The 19,655-nt window shown below is 37.3% G+C and overlaps 1 protein-coding gene across 1 annotated transcript in view; it reads left to right on the forward strand.

The window, feature by feature from the left end:
• The window catches only part of LOC139730975 (guanine nucleotide-binding protein G(q) subunit alpha), a 70,105-nt gene extending 53,937 nt beyond the window's left edge, over positions 1-16,168 (forward strand). Inside the window, exons 4-7 of the mRNA XM_071641854.1 lie at positions 4,549-4,677; positions 8,639-8,768; positions 10,999-11,152; positions 13,573-16,168. Coding sequence (XP_071497955.1) covers positions 4,549-4,677; positions 8,639-8,768; positions 10,999-11,152; positions 13,573-13,763 — 604 coding nt within the window. The 3' untranslated portion in view covers positions 13,764-16,168. The remainder of the gene's footprint in view (positions 1-4,548; positions 4,678-8,638; positions 8,769-10,998; positions 11,153-13,572) is intronic.
• The last annotated feature ends 3,487 nt before the right edge of the window (positions 16,169-19,655 follow it).

A 19,655-nucleotide genomic window follows, 5' to 3' on the forward strand; every position in this document is an offset into this window, starting at 1 on the left:
TGTGCGTGAATAATGCGGCATGCATAGTCAATGAAAAGGGTGCGTGTTTGCCATGGTTTGCTTGTGATGCATAATATATGCCTGCAGAATTTGTGCGCAGTGGATCTGCGGTGGCGGCTGGTCGCCACACACAAGCAGGCAGGCACGGCATTGCTGCCGCACTGTTGTCATGTTCACATGTATGCAGCGCTGCATGTATGTGGTACTCCTTCCTATTGATTCGACTCGTGACAGACTACTTGAGATTTCATGGCTAAATGTTTTCAAATGCGGGACACTTGATTTAGCACAGCCAATTATCACTTGGAGTGCATAGATATGACTGTGTGAGTGTAAAAAAAAAGAGAGAAAGAAAGATAGAACAGACAATGACACTTAATCAAGCACATCCAAGTGGCTGTAAGAATGTATTGATCTTGGCAGTGAGATATTTGTAAAAATTTTGTATTATGTAGACAGGTTAAAGAATTAAGAATTAGAGATGTTGATCTTTGCTAAAATATATCTCCATTATGGCATTCTGACATTGTTGTCTGAGAGCGGTATGTGTATGTTTCATACTAGAGAGAATGTTTTATATTTTTTTAGATGCGCATACATTGTAATGAATATTATTCATTTCAATTTTTTGAGACATGTAAATTGCTCTTTTTGTAATTTGGTAACAGAATATTATGCAACAAAACCAAATTGGCTTGCATTGATGTTTAGCTGATGGACAAAATTCTGTCAGAATGATGTGATCTCATAACTCAAGCAATGACTGTGCTGAGAATCAAAGTTCAGTAACAAGCAACTATTGATTTGACCTCCCGGTTGGTAAAAGCAAAGCATCAGTTTTCTTGGCTTTGCTGCTGGAAAAGATCCCAAACAAACCAGAAAATGCTGCAAAAATATGACCCAGAAATCATGAAACCTTCAAGTCCTTTGAAAAGCTAAAATCTCTCATGAGAATGTCTTGTGCATTCTAAGTGTGTATGAAGAGAGAGAGTGTTCTGAGCATCAGTGTGTGTGTGTGTGGGGGGGGGGGGGGGGCAGGAGGAATCTACATGGAGTGCAATGATCAACAACCTATTTCCTCTATCGGTCACTTCAAGCTTACAATTACATTAGCTTACGATAACTGAGGGGGGGGGGGGTGGAATACAAGTACTTAAAAGACATGCAGTATAAAGTATGTCATGAAATATTTTTCATTATAGTTTAGAGAGATGGATGTAGTTTTGTTTGAGATGAGGCTTCAGTTTCTACCCTTTTTTTGTGAGATAATGAGAAACTCTTAATGGAATAAGAAAAAGTATATAATTCTAAGAGAATTCAAAGTTTATTTGATGAAAATTTATTTCAATATGGCGGAGATATCTAAAAGCGATCCTAATGAAAGGTGTGATCCACCCTTTATTAGGATCACTCTGTTTACTTAGTGTTCGGATATCTCGGATATTTCAAAACCGATTTTGATCAAATAACCGAGTTCCTCTTAGAATTTCATACTCTGTAACATTTAATACATGGTGTCTTAGTATTTCATAAAAAGTTATATTAAAGCTCAATCATCTTATCAACCAATGCAATATCATCCCTTTAATGTTTTGTCTTTGTTTACAATGTAAAGTTTCAAGTATGTATGATACATGTAAAATGAGAAAAAAAAAGGACTGTTTCTCAATGAAAAACACTGTATGCATACATTTATGATTGGTTTGCCATCTCTAACTCCTCAGAGGGGTTTATACATGTAGATGTTTTCACCAGGGTTTATATGTTTGAACATGAATGTCTTTTGTGTTTGATACTTGTATATGAGAATGCGAGGTCTGAAATTAAAGGGAATGCAAACCCAAAGAGCAATGTGGATTTGTTGAAAGCAGCAACATTCGTAGAACACATCATTGAAAGTTTGAAGAAAATCGGACAGTCGATGCAAAAGTTATGAATTTTTAAAGTTTTGGTGTTGGAACCGCTGGATGAGGAGACTACTAGAGGTTATGACGTTTGAGTGGACATCAATATAAAGAAAATATAAAGAAAATTCCACAAAAATTCATTTTCAATGAAAATTACAAATTCCATCAACTTGATACTGACATATGTTACGGGTAGCAATTATTCCCCCTGCTTTCTGAAAGCGGTTAGTCAAGTGCTCTTTCATAATGCTAGAAAAGTGAATTTTTGTTGAATTTTCTTTATATTTTGTTTGTATTGTTGTTCTACTAATGTTGCTGCTTTCACTCAATCCACATTGCTCTTTGGTTCCCTTTAAAGTAAAAATACTACTTGCTTGTAGATCACAACCTTTCATCTACAATGTATGTTTATACAAGATTTGTGGCATCACATTTACTAGCCATTCGTACAAATACAGCAAGTATGCTGGAAGTTGCACCATAAGTATAGAATGTACAATGTATGCTCATACTCCTGTTTTTACTAAGGAGCAACTTGCATTTAAATGTGATTTTGTGCTACTTGTGTTTGTATCTTCATCACATATTTACTCCAAATTGTTTCTTTTTTGTGTGTGTGTGTTGGGGGGGGGGGGGGTAGGGTTTGGTTGGACTAAGGATGAATGATGTTCACTGGCTCAGAACAACCAGAGGTACAATGTGTACAAGAGGAATTATTTCACTTCAGTGTTGGTGGTTGTTTTGTTTTTTCTCCAAAGTAATGGGTATGGAGTGCAAGCCTGTATTTAAATGTGCTAATCCATCCAGTTTCTATACTTTATGTTTTTATAACATTGCAAGAATATTGTGCGAGCAGATTGACCCAAAACACAATTTAGAGAGCTGTTAATTCTGTAAGAATTGCCTTGCACCAGCCAGCTAAAAAATGCTTGTGGATGTTTTATTTTAATTTTTTTTATCAGCTTTGCTTTTCAGTTTTGCACTAACCTGTCAATGTCCATATCTTTGTAATAGTGTCCTCGTTTGGTTTACAGTAGTGTTAAAAGATTCATTTTGTTGAGATCTACCTGGCTGAATTTCATGCTCAAGTCCATGTAAGTGGGCGTTGCATTGACCTAGTTTGATTGTGACACAACCTCGGCTTATTCATGTTGCCATAGCAACATTTTACTCTTGGCATGATATCCCAATCTCCAGAAAGGCTGCCTGTGTGAAGAAAAAGTAGCGCAGTTCGCCTGCTGCCGTGAGTTGCTTGATATGTATTGCTGCCACACAGGGTGTATCTGCCTTTCCTCCATCGTCTGTCACATGCAATCATAAGCAATTGCATTTTGTTCTACCAACACGCCCACTCTCACTGATGAAAGTTTAGTTAAAAGATACAAGGATACAATGCATGTTGAAGAATAAAAACATTGGCGTTGGTCTGTAGCACTGGGATATTTTTTCATAAGAATTGACCGGTCTGGTTTATCATTAAGTTTTTACAAATAGCCTTCAGTATCAATGTCAGAATGATGTCAACTCAAAACTATTCTTTTTGATGGATATGATATAAGAAAATAACTCTATATTCTTTTTGTTGTGTATTTTCTGTGAACATTAAGTTATTATGTTACCCTTGGAGAAAACATTGTTATTTTTAGTGTTAACTTGCCATTGTGGTTTGAGATATATTTTTGAGAATTCATTCTCAAAAGGGCATTAAAGTGCATTCTCACTTAAGTGTTCAATAAAAAGAATGAGTTGTGTGTAGTGTACAACAAGCTGTAGAGTATGAGGTACAGTGAAAGATAAAATCTTTTTTTTATTCTTTTTTTTTAAAGTGAGTAAACAGAAGGGCATTTGTCACAGAGACAAAGCTTAAATTGATACATAGTCTGTAAAGTTGATTGTGCTTTTGATATGCAGGGCATGACTTTCATTTTTGTGAAATGGTATTATTTATAAGCTGATTTTTTTTTTCTTCCACAGTGCCAGGATTGCGAAAATTGTTTTAGTCCTGTCCATCAATTCATCTACAACCTGTCTCTGTGATACTGTATAAACATTGAGCTGTTCAAAGCTGCATTTCAACTAATACCTGTATTAAATGCTATTGAAGAGGGAAGGGAGTTGGTTATGATAAAGCATTATAGGTTAGGACAAAAACTTTTCTGTTATCATAAGACAGTAAGGAATTTGACAAATGTAATGAAATTTTGAATTATCCTGTAATATGAAAAGGCAGGAAAAGAAGGAGCAAAATTAAACTTTATGTGTGTCTCCAGCATATTGGTAGTATTCTTTTTGGGAAGACAAAGTCACATGACTGCGTAGACTGCTTACACACAAAGTGAGCAACATGGTTTCAATATTGTTGTACTTTGTAGATTATGAGAGCCTTTCAGAATTACATACGTGTATATCATCATAGATATATCGCCTTTACAATAAAAAGTTATTGTGTTCCTGTTTCTTTACTTGCAGTGTTAGTAAACAGATGTATGACTATTTGTGGTTACTGGTGATTTTTTTTTTCCCATTTCAGTGAGAGAAAATTCTTATGAAATAATTTGTGATGCAAATATTTAACATGTTGGCATTGAAGGTAACCAACAGTTTTGTTTCCTTTTGTCTTTTCTCTCTCTTCTCTTTGCAGCTACCTTAGTGATTTAAAGCGAATTTCAGATCAAAACTATATACCTACGGAACAAGATGTACTCAGAGTACGAGTTCCCACGACAGGAATCATTGAATACCCGTTTGATCTAGATTCAATTATTTTCAGGTGAGTAAAATTAGTGACTTTTAATTGCTAAATGCCCAATTAATATGAATGGTGTGGAGGTACAGAGCAGTGTCATTTGCTGTTTGAAAGTTCTTGTCAACTAAACATTGTACTTCTACTGTAGTAGATGATGTGCACATCAGTGCATAGCAGTGTATTCTTTTTGCATATATTTTGCAAAAGTACAATTCTGCCTAAAAATCTTTATGTTGATACTACGTATGACGCAATATCAAATTGGTCAGCCACTGTATAAAGGGACTAATGATAGCTGACAAAGTGAATATTTACAACTGCCTGAAATTATTAAATGAATAACCAAAATTTTCTTGAAAATCACTTTGGAAGGATGTTATTCTTAAAGGACAAGTTCACCTTCATAGACATGTGGGTTGAGTGAATGCAGCAATATTAGTAGAACACATCAGGTCAATAGTACAATCAGGGTATGCAATTGTGTAACAGGGCAAAAATGAAAAAAACTTGGTGAAAATGCTTTTTTTGTTGTTTGTTGTAGCTGAGTGTTCAAATTTTCATTTCATGTAAAGAAAGAGTCAAAATTTTGCATTAAACTGTGCATAGATTAGCATTTAAATTAGGGGTGTCGAATTACATTGAAATGACTAATATATTGGAAAAATTCATTAAAAAAAAGGAGAATTTTTTTTCATCTGATATTGCTGTTAGATATTCCTGATAAATATCCCTTTCATTCACCACCAGCACATAGCCATGACATATCACAAAATATGAATGAATTTCATATTTTCACTTCTCGAAATGGATGATCAATTTTGTAGGCATTATTTTGAATTCAAATAAAACCACTTTTACATATTTTATCATATTTCACTTTTGCCAAAGAGTGAAGAGGCGAAACTTTCAGGAATAGGTAACAGACATATATTGGCCATTATTACAAATTTTTATGAAATTAGGGCTGGTACTTTGGAAGATATTATATTTTTCATCAAAAAATTATCTGTACAGTTTGACCTTGAATGTGCGCACAGTGTTTGGATCAATTCTCATATTTGTAAACACAGATAGAAGAATGAATGTGAGATTTATGATGACTTGAGTTGATATCCAAGCTGTGACACTCAAACAATGACATATTAAGCCAAAATACTATGTTTTTGCTTATGATATCTTTAGAAATTGAACAAGCATTGAAATATGAACACTGAACACTTATCATATGACCTTCATGCAGTATAACATGGGCGTGTATCGCACTTTTTTATGCTCAGCAATTTGTAAAAATATAAAAAAATAAGTTCCTCTTGCTCAAATTTGCTAAAATTTTTACACAATAGATTTCTACATATGTACAATTCATGGTTAAAAAAACAAGGATATTCAATAAGGGGAAAAGATTCTGTAAAGTAGTCAAATTAGGATATACCTCACTGAAAATACTGAAAAACGGCTGCACTTATTTTACTCAGCATTTGAAAATGGCTTAAAACTCAAAACTGGCTGAACATTTATTGGCAAACAGCTCACCATATTGTAGTGTGTCTTCAGTACTTTCAGGAAAAGCAGAAAAATAAGCTGTTTCTCCATGTATAGCTGTACAGCATGGGTTAAAAGGTCACAATGTCACAAAAATAAGCCAGCATTACACTCCTACCAGGATGGGACTTCAGACCTTATAACTTTCTCCAGCTGAAAGAACCACTGTTTTTTATTGCATGCAAGCAATGCCAGGAAAAAATCCATTAATTTGATACCAAACACATAGGGGTAGACTTAAAATATGGACCTCAAATCTTGATTTTACGTAAGTTGTAAAACGCTTTTTTTGACGCATTACGTGGGTTTTGGAGGACTTTTTGGTAATTAATCTTTAATAATTAACAGTAAATGAGAAGAAATTAGCTATTGTCTTACCACATGTGATTATTGATGTCTTAGCATGCTGCATGTGAATTTTTAAGTCAGTTGGTGCATTCTTTTAGAAGTTACAATTTTTTAAAGTGAGAAAGTCATGATTGCATACCCTGATTGTGCTTATCACCATCAGTGAAAGTTTGAGGAAAATCGGACAATCCGTTCAAAAGTTATGAATTTTTGAAGTTTCTGCTCAGTCACGGCTGGATGAAAAGACTAAGTAAGCTTGTGATGTCACATGAGTACAACGATATAAAGAAAGAATAAAGAAAATTCAACATATTTCCATTTTTCTCGCATAACAAAAGAACACTCGACTTCTCTCTTTCAGAAGGCAGGGGGAATAATATTACCCTTAACATACGTCAGTAGCAAGTCGAAGAAATGTGCACTTTCTTCAAAAAGTAAAGTTTTGTGAAATTCTCTTTTTATTTTCCTTATATAGTTGTACGCATGTGACATCATACACTGTAGTAGTCTTCTCTTCCAGCAGTGACTGCGCAGATACTTAAAATAGTCGTAACTTTTGAACGGATTGGTCAATTTTCCTCAAACTTTCACTGATGTGTTCCACTAATATTGCTGCATTCTCTCAATCCTTATGTATATGAAGGTGGACTTGTCCTTTAAGTCATTTAGTGATTAATTTGTAACACATTGCATCATATTCATATCACTTTTTTTTTTCTTTTTCTATCCATGTAAATTTGGTATTAGTTGAGAAACATGTATTGATATGTTGTTTCAAAATAGAAAAAGACTAAATTTCAGGTTACTGTATAATGCCACATATTTTACAAGCAGTGTATTTTTTTTTTTAATCAGGACAATTTTATGGGTGGTTTCATTTCAGATATTAGGGCATATAGTGGCAAAATGAAAAATAAACATTACTGTTTCTTAAGCATTTCTTCATCTTGGAAACTGTACTTTGCATTTGTGTTCTGACAGGCAGTCTTTGGGCATATTGTTAAATTTGCCAGTATGGATAGTCTCACAAAATTGGGGAAAACCCCTTAACACTGAGATACATTTTGTAAACAACATGAGGAAGAGGTCATCCAAAGATTATGCTCCAGTTCCCCGAAAAATTATCTATAAAGGAGAAATGATTGGGAATTGTACAGTATGTGAGGAAGTTAGGCTTACTCTCTGTATACTTGTAACAAACATGTTAGATAAAGAGCATAAACTATTCTGTGTGTTGATTATACTGTAAAGTCTCCTGTTGCAGAACCAGTAAAGCAAACAAACAAAGAAAAAAAAAAGCTGTTTAATGGCAAAAGATCATTTTCTCTGAGAAGCAGTTATTGTAGTACCTTATTTTTATATTTGTTTTTAATTTTTGATCATGTTCCTGAATTACCATGATAATTCTGCGAGGAAATGTTTTAACAGAGCTTATACTTTTGGAAAAGTGTTTGCTTCAAAGATTATGTGATGACTGGTTTTGCAACAAAACTGCTGAGCTTGGTTCAGCATTTCTTCAAAAGTGGAAGTGATAACCATTGACTGTAACACTTCATCATGTGTGTTAAAAGAAAAATGTTACTACCATGTTGTAATGAAATCTAAGTCCCTGGTAACCCATGCATACTGACAATATTTATAGCAGCTAGAATAGAGACATTACATACAGTACTTTTGACAAATCAATGTAGTGAAACTCTTTCTGTGATAAGGTGACATAGGTGATCTTCCCAACGATTCTTGAATAAAGTTCTTAGGGTCTGAAGCTCTGAAAAACAGATTTTTAAACTTGAAGGAGCAACACCTAATGAAAAGTGGGTGTTTTTTTTTTTTTTCATCCTTTAATTTCTATACATATGTGGAATTCTGCTAAGAAGCATGCTCTAGTAAGTATAATCTTCGCTTGTGATGCAACGTTCCAAATAGAATGTTACAAATCTTACATTTATTCAGTTAAGATTCTTGGTATTGGTCAGTTTTGTGTGAAGTCTTGCTCATGAGTGTGTTGAAAATGCATGGCATTGTGCCATTAAATGCGTCATTGATGAGGTGTGTTAACAATCTGTGTGTATACATACCACTTTGTGTCTTCCAGGATGGTCGATGTAGGAGGGCAGCGATCAGAACGACGCAAGTGGATTCACTGTTTTGAGAATGTCACATCCATAATGTTTCTAGTCGCCTTAAGTGAATATGACCAAGTGCTCGTCGAGTCGGATAGTGAGGTGAGAAAACTGTTCATTACAGCAAGCGGTTTGTGCATGATAGACCAGATTGAAATGTCTTGTCTGTTTGTCCATATGTCCCCAAAAAAATTACAACGGGACCCTCCGCATTGATAACTTTAGAAATAGTGAATCAATCCAAATACAAAATACAATTTCAGGGTATGAAACTATAACTCTTTGCCCACATCTTACAGAAAACCCCATTCAATTTGCTTCAGTGGTCAAAGAGAAATGAGGAATTTTGTAGAGCATGTCAGGAATCTCTTCCCTCCAAGTTCTGTCTATTGTGTTCACACACAAGAGCATCCAAGTGCTAAACTTGGAAGAATCAGACTCATGACATGCTTTACAACAATCCACATTTCTCTGTGACCACTTATCCAAATTGAATGGGGTTTTTTTTTCTGCAAAATAGAGCTAAGATGTTATATTTTAAGACCCTGATGTAGCATTTATAGACAGTTTAATCATATTGGGTATTATCAATGCGAAAATCTGATTGTAATTTTTTTTTGGGACATACTGTACAATGGTAGTTATCCATCGGCACTCATGATGCATATCAACTACCATACTCTCAGTGTAAACGTGCACGGATTTTACCTTCAGTAAGTGCTGTATATGTCCTATATTTGCTGGGGTTTTATTTTCGCAAATTTCATGAGGCGAGTGCTATCTATGAATTTGATAACATGATCCCGACAGGAATGCGATCTGCTCATGCTCTTTTCTTCATCCATGGCTATATTCTATGACTGCAAATTTAGCCACTCGCTAAAATGTCGGGAAGTCCCAATTCACAAAAAAATTAGACTAGCTAAATTATGACGTATACAGTATTTCACTTTTTATACCCCAGCCAAACGAAGTTTGAAGGGGGTATATAGGAATCAGCGGACGGTCGGGCGGTCGGGCGGTCGGGCGGTCGGGCGGGCGGTCGGTCGGGCGGTCGGGCGGTCGGGCGGTCGGTCCGTTGCAAATCTTGCGTCGCGAACTACTTCCTCAGTTTTCAACCGATTCCCATAAAACTTGGCACAGATGTGTGCCTTGGGTTGTAGATGTGCAAGACGTATTTTTTGACAGTACCCAAAAGTACGTTGCCATGGTAACGGCATATTATGGGCAAAAATGGGTACAAATCTTGCGTCGCAAACTCCTCCCACAGTTTTTGATCAATTTTTATGAAATTAGGTACAGATGTTCATCTGAATATGTTAATGTGCAAGACACATATTTCCGCAGTGGCAAAAAGTGCGTTGCCATGGTAACGGCATGTTATTTGTAAAATATAGGGCAAAATGCTTCATGGCAAAACTGCTTCATCAGTGTTCTTCCAATTCTCATGGAATTCATATTGAATGTTTGTCTTAGGATATAGGTCAGCATGACACATTTCTTGACAGTGACAAAAAGTATGTTGCCATGGTAACAGCTCACATATTATGAGCAAAAATGATGGAAAATTTTGTGTTGCAAACTACTTCCTCAGTTTTTGCCCAATTTCCATGAAACTTGGTACAGATGTGTGCCTTTGGTTTTAGATGTGCAAGACGCATTTTTCGACAGTACCCGAAAGTACATTGCCATGGTAACGGCATATTAATGGCAGAAGATCAAGGAAAGATCTTGCGGATTTAACTACTTCCTCAGTTTTTTGACCAAAGCTTATGAAATGTTGTTTTGACCAAAGCTTATGAAATGTTGTTTGGCGGGGGTATAACCAGTCGCTGTAGCGACATTTCTAGTTTTGATTGATCGGCGATGTTCTTTTCCCTTTAAAATCAAGTTTCTGTAAACCTGTGCTTCTCAACCTTTTTTAACATTAGGCCCACTTTGGTTCCTAGATTTTTTTTTTTTTTGACACCCAGTTAGATCGAATTCAAATCTATTTTACTTATTTTTTGGCCAACACAGTGGCCCACTGGTTGAGAAGTGTGGATGTATGCATTGACTTAACTAATACTGGACATATCTCTTGGGACCTTGTACGAGTTGAAGGAAACTTGATTCTTTTAATTTTTTCTTCTGCTGGGGGAAAGTTTTGCCAACATTACTGATGTACAATGTACATCGTGACTGTAAGATGTGAATCTTTGGGCTAAGTTTTAGTAGTTGTTAATGTTATCTGCTCCTACACAAATTGGCCTGTAAAGTATTTTCAACTTCATTCATTGCTATCTGAGTGTGAGGTTTTCTGTCACGCTTCGTTCCCTGGTCCTTCCCTCAGAACCGAATGGAGGAGAGTAAAGCACTGTTCCGGACCATCATCACGTATCCCTGGTTCCAGAACTCGTCTGTGATCCTATTCCTCAACAAGAAGGACCTGCTGGAGGAGAAGATCATGCACTCACATCTCGTAGACTACTTTCCAGAGTTTGACGGTTAGTATGAGCACTGATACCCCATTTACACTCAAAGTTGGGCCCAGGAGCGCTCCTGAAGCGCTTAGGCTTATGGCCCCTCTGAGTTTGTTCATACAGAGAATCACTGCTCGCCGAGACCCCACACAAAGTGGCTGAGAGGGACACGAATGTCATTGTGACCTACGGGTGCACTGGAACTTCTAACATGTAAACTGTATGCACAGAGCACATCACATACCACTTCCGCAGCGCTGTGAATGTTGGTGGCCATTTATACAGAGTTTAAAGTGCCCCAGGATCCGATTGTCTGTTCATACAGAGCGTGGAGGGGTTCGGGAGTGCTCCTAGAGCACTCTGAATGCCCTGTATTAATGGAGTATTATTGTAAAAGTGGATATTTTCGCGCGAGTAATTTTTCGTGCTTGGCCAGGTAGATGAATCCACATGATTTTAATTCTGCAGAATCAGTATGTTAACTACTGAAACATACCGCATTGGAAAATATTCGTGTGCTTTTATTTTCATGCCTAGCTTCTGATTACGCGAAATGTGTAAAAATTTCCACACTGCCAAAATTTACACATTTACTGTAGTCTGTTTTGGCAAAGCTCTGGAGCATGTTTTGAGGAGTGCAGTAATGGGGCTATATAAGCATCAACAATTTGAATGCAACCTGGCTGCATTTCTTTGTGTACGTACATGGGTTTGGAAAAGGAGATAATGTACCTATAACATGATCACTGGAATGTGTGCGTCATAGATATTATACTTCAGACTAAAAAACAAGGAGCAATACAGCATGCTTTCAAATTCGCTTTCATGCAGCACCATATGTTCATATATGTATATCCATTATGTCGACATTTAAATCTTTGTGAAAGTGCCAAAACAACATTCTGTCTTAAATACAGTGCATTGCATCCGATGAGTGTCAACGATATCTTTCTACAAATATGGTGGTCTTGGACTTGTAACATCAGGGATGCCAGTTTTTAGGCCCTGGTAGTATCAAAGTTCAGGCACTTGTACAAAGTAGCTTCATGTAGATCTATGTATTTCAGGTCCTCTCTTTCATTCTAACAGGTATCCCTGTAAGATGCTTAACTTTGACAGAAGGAAATCTGTAGAAAGAAGAAAAGGAAAGTTGAAAAATAGAGGAACATTGAGCACGCACGCTGGCCACACCTGCCTGAACATACTCTTTTTTTTTTTTTTTTTAATATTTTCAATCCAAATTGAACTACACAAAATTCATGCATGAGATGCCAGGTGTGTTAGCATGTAAAAAAAAACCCCTGAAGTATTCAGGAGATGGTCCTTTTTTTTTCTTCAGATTTTTACAGCGATGTATTTATAAAACTGGTACCTGGTATATGTGCTCCCATTGTCATTGTGGTTTTCTGCAGGCACAGTTATTTATATGGGCTAGGTGACTGCACTTTGCATTTGTCAGCCAAATTCAGTGGTTTTGTACGCCTTTCATTAACCGAACAGACCAGAGTAGGGCTCATTGATGTGATGGGTGTTCTTGCATTTTTGGTGGCTGCCAGAGAACCAGGAAATTCCTGTTCGGTTAAATGCAAATGCCTACCACGTTTCAAAAGAGAGACGCTATGCAGTGCACTCATTGTTCCTTGTCACGGAATGTTCCTTTGTTTTTAGACCGTTTTCGGGAGGGGGGGTGGGGGGGAGACACAGCCAAAAGGAAACAAAGGGAACATTCATCTAGCGATAACCTTCTGCGTACAGATGGATTGGAGCATATCCCACAGAAGTGCTTGTAGCGGAAATAAATGTTAATGACTTTGGGACGTCATGGGTAAAGTCAGAACAACAGTGCTCATGTAGCATGACAGTGGTTGATTCTGTAGCTGAAAAAGGTGTATGGTTATGTCAGCATGAAGCATAAGATGGATTTCTATTGAACAAGTCATGAAACTCTTCATTGCAGGGGTTGAATCAAGTGGCCAGCAAGTTCCTGCATGACTAGTTCAGTGAAGCCATGATAGGCCTGCCTCATTCCTCTCCCCATTCAGACCTTGACAACCTCCAACTACTTGGATGAAATGGACTAAATTCTCCTTGCCTGAAGTCAATAGCAGTCCAGTCATTAAGTTGACATTTTTAGATTTGCATTGGGGCAGTATTACCATTGCTTTTCACCTAATGTCTGCTTCAGTTCAAAATTTATTCGTTCTGGTAAAGCATTGCAAAGGGTTGATTTAAACAAAATGTTGAAGATTGCCCATGATTTCAAAGGGGAATATTTGTCATTGTTCAATTTTGTTCTTGCTCATAAGAAAAACCTTCAGACTATGCACTCTGTGTGATGAAGAGATTCATCCTTGTGTGACAGACAGTTGTCCTGCCAGTGGTTGTAATTAACCTCTGCTTGATATCCCTCTTTCTCTCCTCCCATCTCTACTTCTCTCGGACAGGGCCGCAACGAGACGCGACGGCAGCACGAGAGTTCATCTTGAAGATGTTTGTGGAGCTGAACCCGGACAGTGACAAGATCATCTACTCGCACTTCACGTGTGCTACCGACACGGAGAACATCCGATTTGTGTTCGCTGCCGTCAAGGACACCATTCTCCAACTGAATCTAAAGGAGTACAATTTGGTGTAGCAGCCGGCAGAGAGACTGTCAGTGCTGTGTCCACTCTGCCCGGCTGGCATGGGCTTCTTTTCGGCCTAGCAAGTAATAAATTGACCAGCCCTCTGCTGGCCCGTGTCTCAATGCCCAGTAGTTGTGGTTGATTTACCCTATCAGTACACAGAAATGAAAATGAAAGACAATTTTTTTGTATTGGGGACGTGCACTATCGAGTTGTACCTGAGCAGACAGTGCATATTTTTTTTTTCCTTTTTTTGTCATACATGTTTTTGAGCAAGAGCTCAGAAATATAGGAGAGGAAAGAGAAAAAAAAATCACACTAGGATTTAACTTCATTGTACCAACGCTGAAAGCTGGTGGAGGAGTTGCAAGAGACTTGGTGCATTTGAAGACACCATAGAGCCTCGGATTTGTTTGAAGGAAGCCCATGCAGCTATGCTAGCCTCTGGCTCGTAGCGCAACTCACTGTCACCATAAGCAGCCATTAGAGGATACTTGTCATTTTATTTGTTTGCTTTTCGTGCATCACAAGGATTACCAGCACAGCCGTGGATGGAGAATAGAATTTCAAGGAGATATTTGCCCCCAATTACAGAATTTGCACGCACTCGACAAGAAATTGCAACGCGTCTATACTGGAAAACACATCCAACATCGCTAGCTGAACAAGGCTGCACCAGTGTCGCAATAGTTTTTGCTTCTCTTGCCAGGGCGTGGACAAGCTTCAGGAAGAACAGTAACTCCTAGTGTTTGTGGAACAGTTTGTGGCGAGAATTTTTTAAAGAAGGGGGGAATTCCAACCTTGACAGTGCCAGCAAGTGTGAGATGGATTGATTTGTTTGTGAGGCCCGGAAAGCTGGCCGAGAGTGGAAGCGAAGGGCTGAGGAGAGAATGTTTTATTTTAAGCGGCAACTCACTGCCAGGACATGACACCGAAACTGCGCCTCTCACGTATCGTCTCTCGTAACCTGCTGAATATATGTGAAGCAGCATGCCCTCCTGCGCCGGGCAAAGCCAGCTTTGCCTCTCTTTGGAGTCGGGGGACAGACACCTGCTTAGTAGAGAGTTTTTACGTTGCAATATAGTTTTACTCTGCATATATAGCGTCAGCGAAACACGTGAATAGCTAACATAGTAGAAGGCTCTAGGTGAGTTCTCCACCACTGCGATGCTGTTACGTTTGCGGAGGGAGGTGTAGTTTCTATGTGTCAACTTGTTAGCTGCCACCCTCACACCTTGAATCTGCCCTGGACAGCAGCCCTAGTGGATTCTCATTGATGAGAAAGACAGATGAAGAGAGATAGGAAATTGTCAACAAAGTACCATTCTTATCAATCAAAAACACATTCAGTTTGCACAATTTTTAATATTTTTAATTTCTTTTTATATGCATTATGTATCGACTTATTTCTCTGTACCATTGTTGAAAAAATTGAAAAATCTGAAACTATCACCTTTGTATGACCCAGTACATTTAGGATGCACATTTTAGTCTCATTACCGAGAATTCGGAATTACCAGTTATGAGTGTGAATATCTTTGACCGAATACAAATCATAATCAAATGTTCGATAGGATCATCTTTGTCCCAGTCAGATAGTTAGAGAAAAAAAAAAATGCTTGGGATTTTGTACAATGGCAGCTGACTGCATTTACACATAATTCTCTCTTTTCTGTTTGTTTCTAGTCTTGTTTATCCATCATACAGTGACAATTGCGTAGACATCAATAATGTATTGGACTCAAGATTTTTTTTTTCTTCAGTTTTCACTGTTTTCTACATCTAATTTGCAGTCCATTATGTGGCTAGGTAGTTGTGATGAATTGTGTAGCAACTGAAGTAGGAGGTACAGTCAATACATCCAATAGTGAGATGCTTTGAGATCTGTGCTAGATGAGTCAGGCAGGCATACTACACAAGAGACAAGTTTTGAAAATTGTGACACGTGATTAAGCATAATTTTCATTTGAATGTACAAATTGAGCATTATTTCATCATGTTCGGACAGACATATTCTACTTTTTGCAATCCTTTTTCTTTTCCGTGTTTAACTCACAGAATAGGATATCAGCACCTTATTCGTTATCTGTTTCTTGTTGTGTCTCAAAGCTTGTCATGTCCACATTGAATCTGCACTACGAGGACTTAAAACAAAAAGCTTGACTGTTCAACTAGAAAAAGAATGAAACACAAGTTGATGCTGTGAGGATGCTTGTCTTTGTGTCAGCGTAGGAAATGAGCAGTCGGGGCATAATGATTTTTGTATATCGGTCTGTTTTGAATGCATTCATTCAGTATAAAGCACAAAGACAGAAAAAAAAGGACAGCCAAATTATGCAGCAGACTTCATAGTATTTTTCCCAGTTATCTGTCCTTGTGTGTTGATTTTTGCCAATCATTTTTTCTTAGTTCCCCCCCCCCCCCCCAAAAAAAAAGATTATGTGATGGAGCAACATTAGCAGTGCCATTTAGGCAAATTCTAATCACGGCTGTTGAGTGAAGACAAGGTGAATTGGGCAATCACCTAGGTAATTTATTGTTGAAATGGTGATATCCAGTTTTGTTGAGGTAGCATATAACCAATTCCCTCTTTCTCTTTGTTTTTGCCCCCCCCCCCCCCCCCCCCCCTTCTGTGGATTTGGGAGCATCACACGGTGGCTTTCAAACGCTTGGCCCCAATGCCATTTGGTGATGAACCGGTAACTGCCTTGAGGTATTGTGTTTATGTGAGCTCGATGCCAATGAACGATAAACACTGAGATACTTGTACATTAGGATTTCAAAGACTTCAACAAGGTCTACCTCTGTTACTACCAATGGAAAGAAAAGGATTGAATGAAGAATGATTAATTGACATTTGCTGTAGTTACCTTTGTCTCGACCATTGGCTTCAAGATAGAGATTTGGGACCAATATCCTATCGTCCTTTTCTCCTTGTTAAGCATCATCAGCATTGATTTTTTTATACCACCTGGTTTTAGGGCAGGGTTGTTCTGAAAACAACTCCCCCTCCTTCGGAAGGGGAGCGGAAACTCTTTTGGATAGTGGCGGTAGTCTGTGCATGTGCAAGGCTTCTGGTCCCACACGGTCTCCATGAAAAGCTGTTTGTGGCTCAGAGATAGCAAGGAAGCTCCTCCGGAGGGCTCCAGCATTGTTTGTGGGATGACTTTGGAAGCTGAACCAGCAGTCAACGGGAAGGGGGAAATCGGCTTTTATGTTTCCAGCATGAGGAGCATGTCAAATGTTTGACCGTTACGCGCTGGTTGGTCGGGTGCGTTGGCGCAGTCCTCTGCCATCCGTTTCCGAGTTGTGATTCCGAGCCTGGCGTGCACTGGGGATATGTCTTGTTTGCAGACATCTTGTGGCCGACTGTGCTTCATGCCTTGATATGTGGCAGTGAAAAGTGGCACAATATAGACAGACAGGAGACTCTTACTTTGAACAAAGCGTATAGTCTTGTCGATCAACATCTGCATGCGTTTCAGTGAAGTATGTGTGTATTTCATTTTGTGGATATTTCCTTCATCTTGCTGGTTGACATGGCCACGTTCACAAGGCTGGTTGATGCAGAAATTTTTGTCATACACACTGGCCAGGGGTCTTTGCAAGGAACCACACACCAAAAACCAGACACTATGACATTGTAGTATTGATGTTGGCTTTTTAGCTTTGTGAAAACTGCAAAAAAAAAAAAAAAAAAAAAAAAAAAAAATATGCTTCAATACTACAGGTAGGCCTCAGAATGGTTTGTGAACATAGAGGTTGACGCATTTACGCACACGAAGACATTTGGAAGATTTTAAGTGAATACTGCTGTGTACCACAGTCTGTAGAGTAGATTTCTGCATACAAGCGCTTGTAACAAATGCAAAAAATACAACATTCATGAATCTCTTTATCAACATAAAGAATGCAATGCTTACTTGTTTGAAAAATGGACCAAAGAAGTCACTAGTTAAAACAATTTGTTTGATATGCTTTGAAATCAAAATGCATAGAGAATGAATTTCCCATGTTGATGTTATAATCTATTTTATTTATTTTCACAGGAATTTTTTTTTTTTTGTCCCACAAATTATTTTGTTTGTATTTTTTTTCAAGGGTTTTTCCTTCCCCACCTAACAACGAACACACACAATTGATGAAATCTGCAGAATTTAGAGCTAGATAGTTTGTGCATTTACTTGGTTCTGCATTCCTTGACTTGTAAATTGTAAAAAAAAAAGAAATTTGAAAAAAAAAAATCAGTACGTACAAGTGTCCAAAGTGAATTATTTATTAATGACATACTATTTTGTGCTCATATTGTATGCTTTTATTCTCTTTATTCTCCAGGATGTGTTTTGAGTTTTATAAGTACTAAGCACCTGAGATGTATTGAAACAGGAATGAATCAGGCTGTGAATGGGCCAACAATTAACCTCAGTTTAGATGGAGTTTATGGGTTGCATATTGCAAAGAGGAATTTAATGAAAAATCAGATGTGACAAATGAGTATGTGGATGCAAATACATCTTGTGAAACGGAGAGGAACTAAGTTAAAAAGTGAAAGACTCTGAGAGTATTTTTCTACTCTTTAAGAACTAATCCCATGTAGAAACATTCTACTCTTTCTCCACCATTTAAAAGGAAAAGTGATCTTTATGTAATAAAAAGACAGTTTTTATTGATATTCAGGAAAAAAACAACCCTCTTGTTCTGATGACAAGCTATCATAATGCTGGAACTAAATTTAAGCAGGAATGGTCATTTAAACAGATCTGAAGTTAAAAAAGTGATCAATAGAGTCTGAAATTCGTGTATCAGATTTGAATTATTCGGATGACTCAATTGTATGTGAGGTATTCTACGTTCTAATTGGATCTTCAGATTTGTGAACTATATTTCCTGCTGCTGAGTGCATACAAGGAGAGTACACATTTCATCAGTTGTGTAATCATGGAATGTAACGAGAACTTTACTGTACTCAGAGATCGTGTTTCAGAAATGAACAAATTACAATACATCATGCTTTGAGAATATGGATATTCATAGGTCATGGAAATGTTATCAATTTTTCTCTCTTTTTTTGTGATGTTTTCAATTGATTCCATGGGAACAAGATAATAATGAAATGTAGAATCGCTCGTATATGCCAGAAGATTTGATGCACATGAAAAGTGTTTTTTTAATCGCTATTGTAATGTTAGATTACACAAGTTTAGATTCTAGATAGATGTATCAATTTTGAGAAAACATTTCATTTGGCACAACTCGACCAAATCTGTGATGCAATGATGTTTTTCCTTCTTTTTTTTTCTGTACCTGGTACAAGGTTAGCCTCCTCAGAATTTCAGTTGAGTGTTTTCTTCTTGATTCAGGCTTATGTAGAATCCAGTGTATTTCTTAGGGAATGTGTACACACACTTGTTACAGAAGTTATATAGATTGTATGATATTTTATTGTGTATTCACCTTCTGAAGCAAGTTTGCTTCATTTTGAATTACAAGTGATAATGTCTACCCGTCTTATTTGCATTACTTTAATCGATTTCACTTAAAAACATCAGAAATATCATGAAATACACTTTTGCATTTGTTCTACTTGTATAACAGACCAACAGGTTCGATGTATAATTTCATTTATGTTGACGTGTACTAGGATGTGGAAAAGGCTATATTGTGTTTTTTTTTTCTTCAGTTAAGTTGATCTGATCTATTTTATCATCAACTTAAATCATAAATGTGTGTATATTTGCCAAGTTGACTAATGTAGACTGCATTTTAGTGTGCAGGTAAGGATTTAGATAAAACAACATTTGTTATTTATTGAAATACCTTGAGAGAAATGATTGAAGACAAATATTCTACTAACAAACCCCAAACTTCACAATCTGTTAAAAAGAAAAATGAAAAAGAAAAGA

The sequence above is a fragment of the Diadema antillarum genome, unplaced genomic scaffold, assembly GCF_040938485.1.
Source record: "Diadema antillarum isolate AM-2024a unplaced genomic scaffold, OU_Dant_1.0 seq00000345_RagTag, whole genome shotgun sequence".
In the NCBI taxonomy this organism is placed as follows: domain Eukaryota; kingdom Metazoa; phylum Echinodermata; class Echinoidea; order Diadematoida; family Diadematidae; genus Diadema; species Diadema antillarum.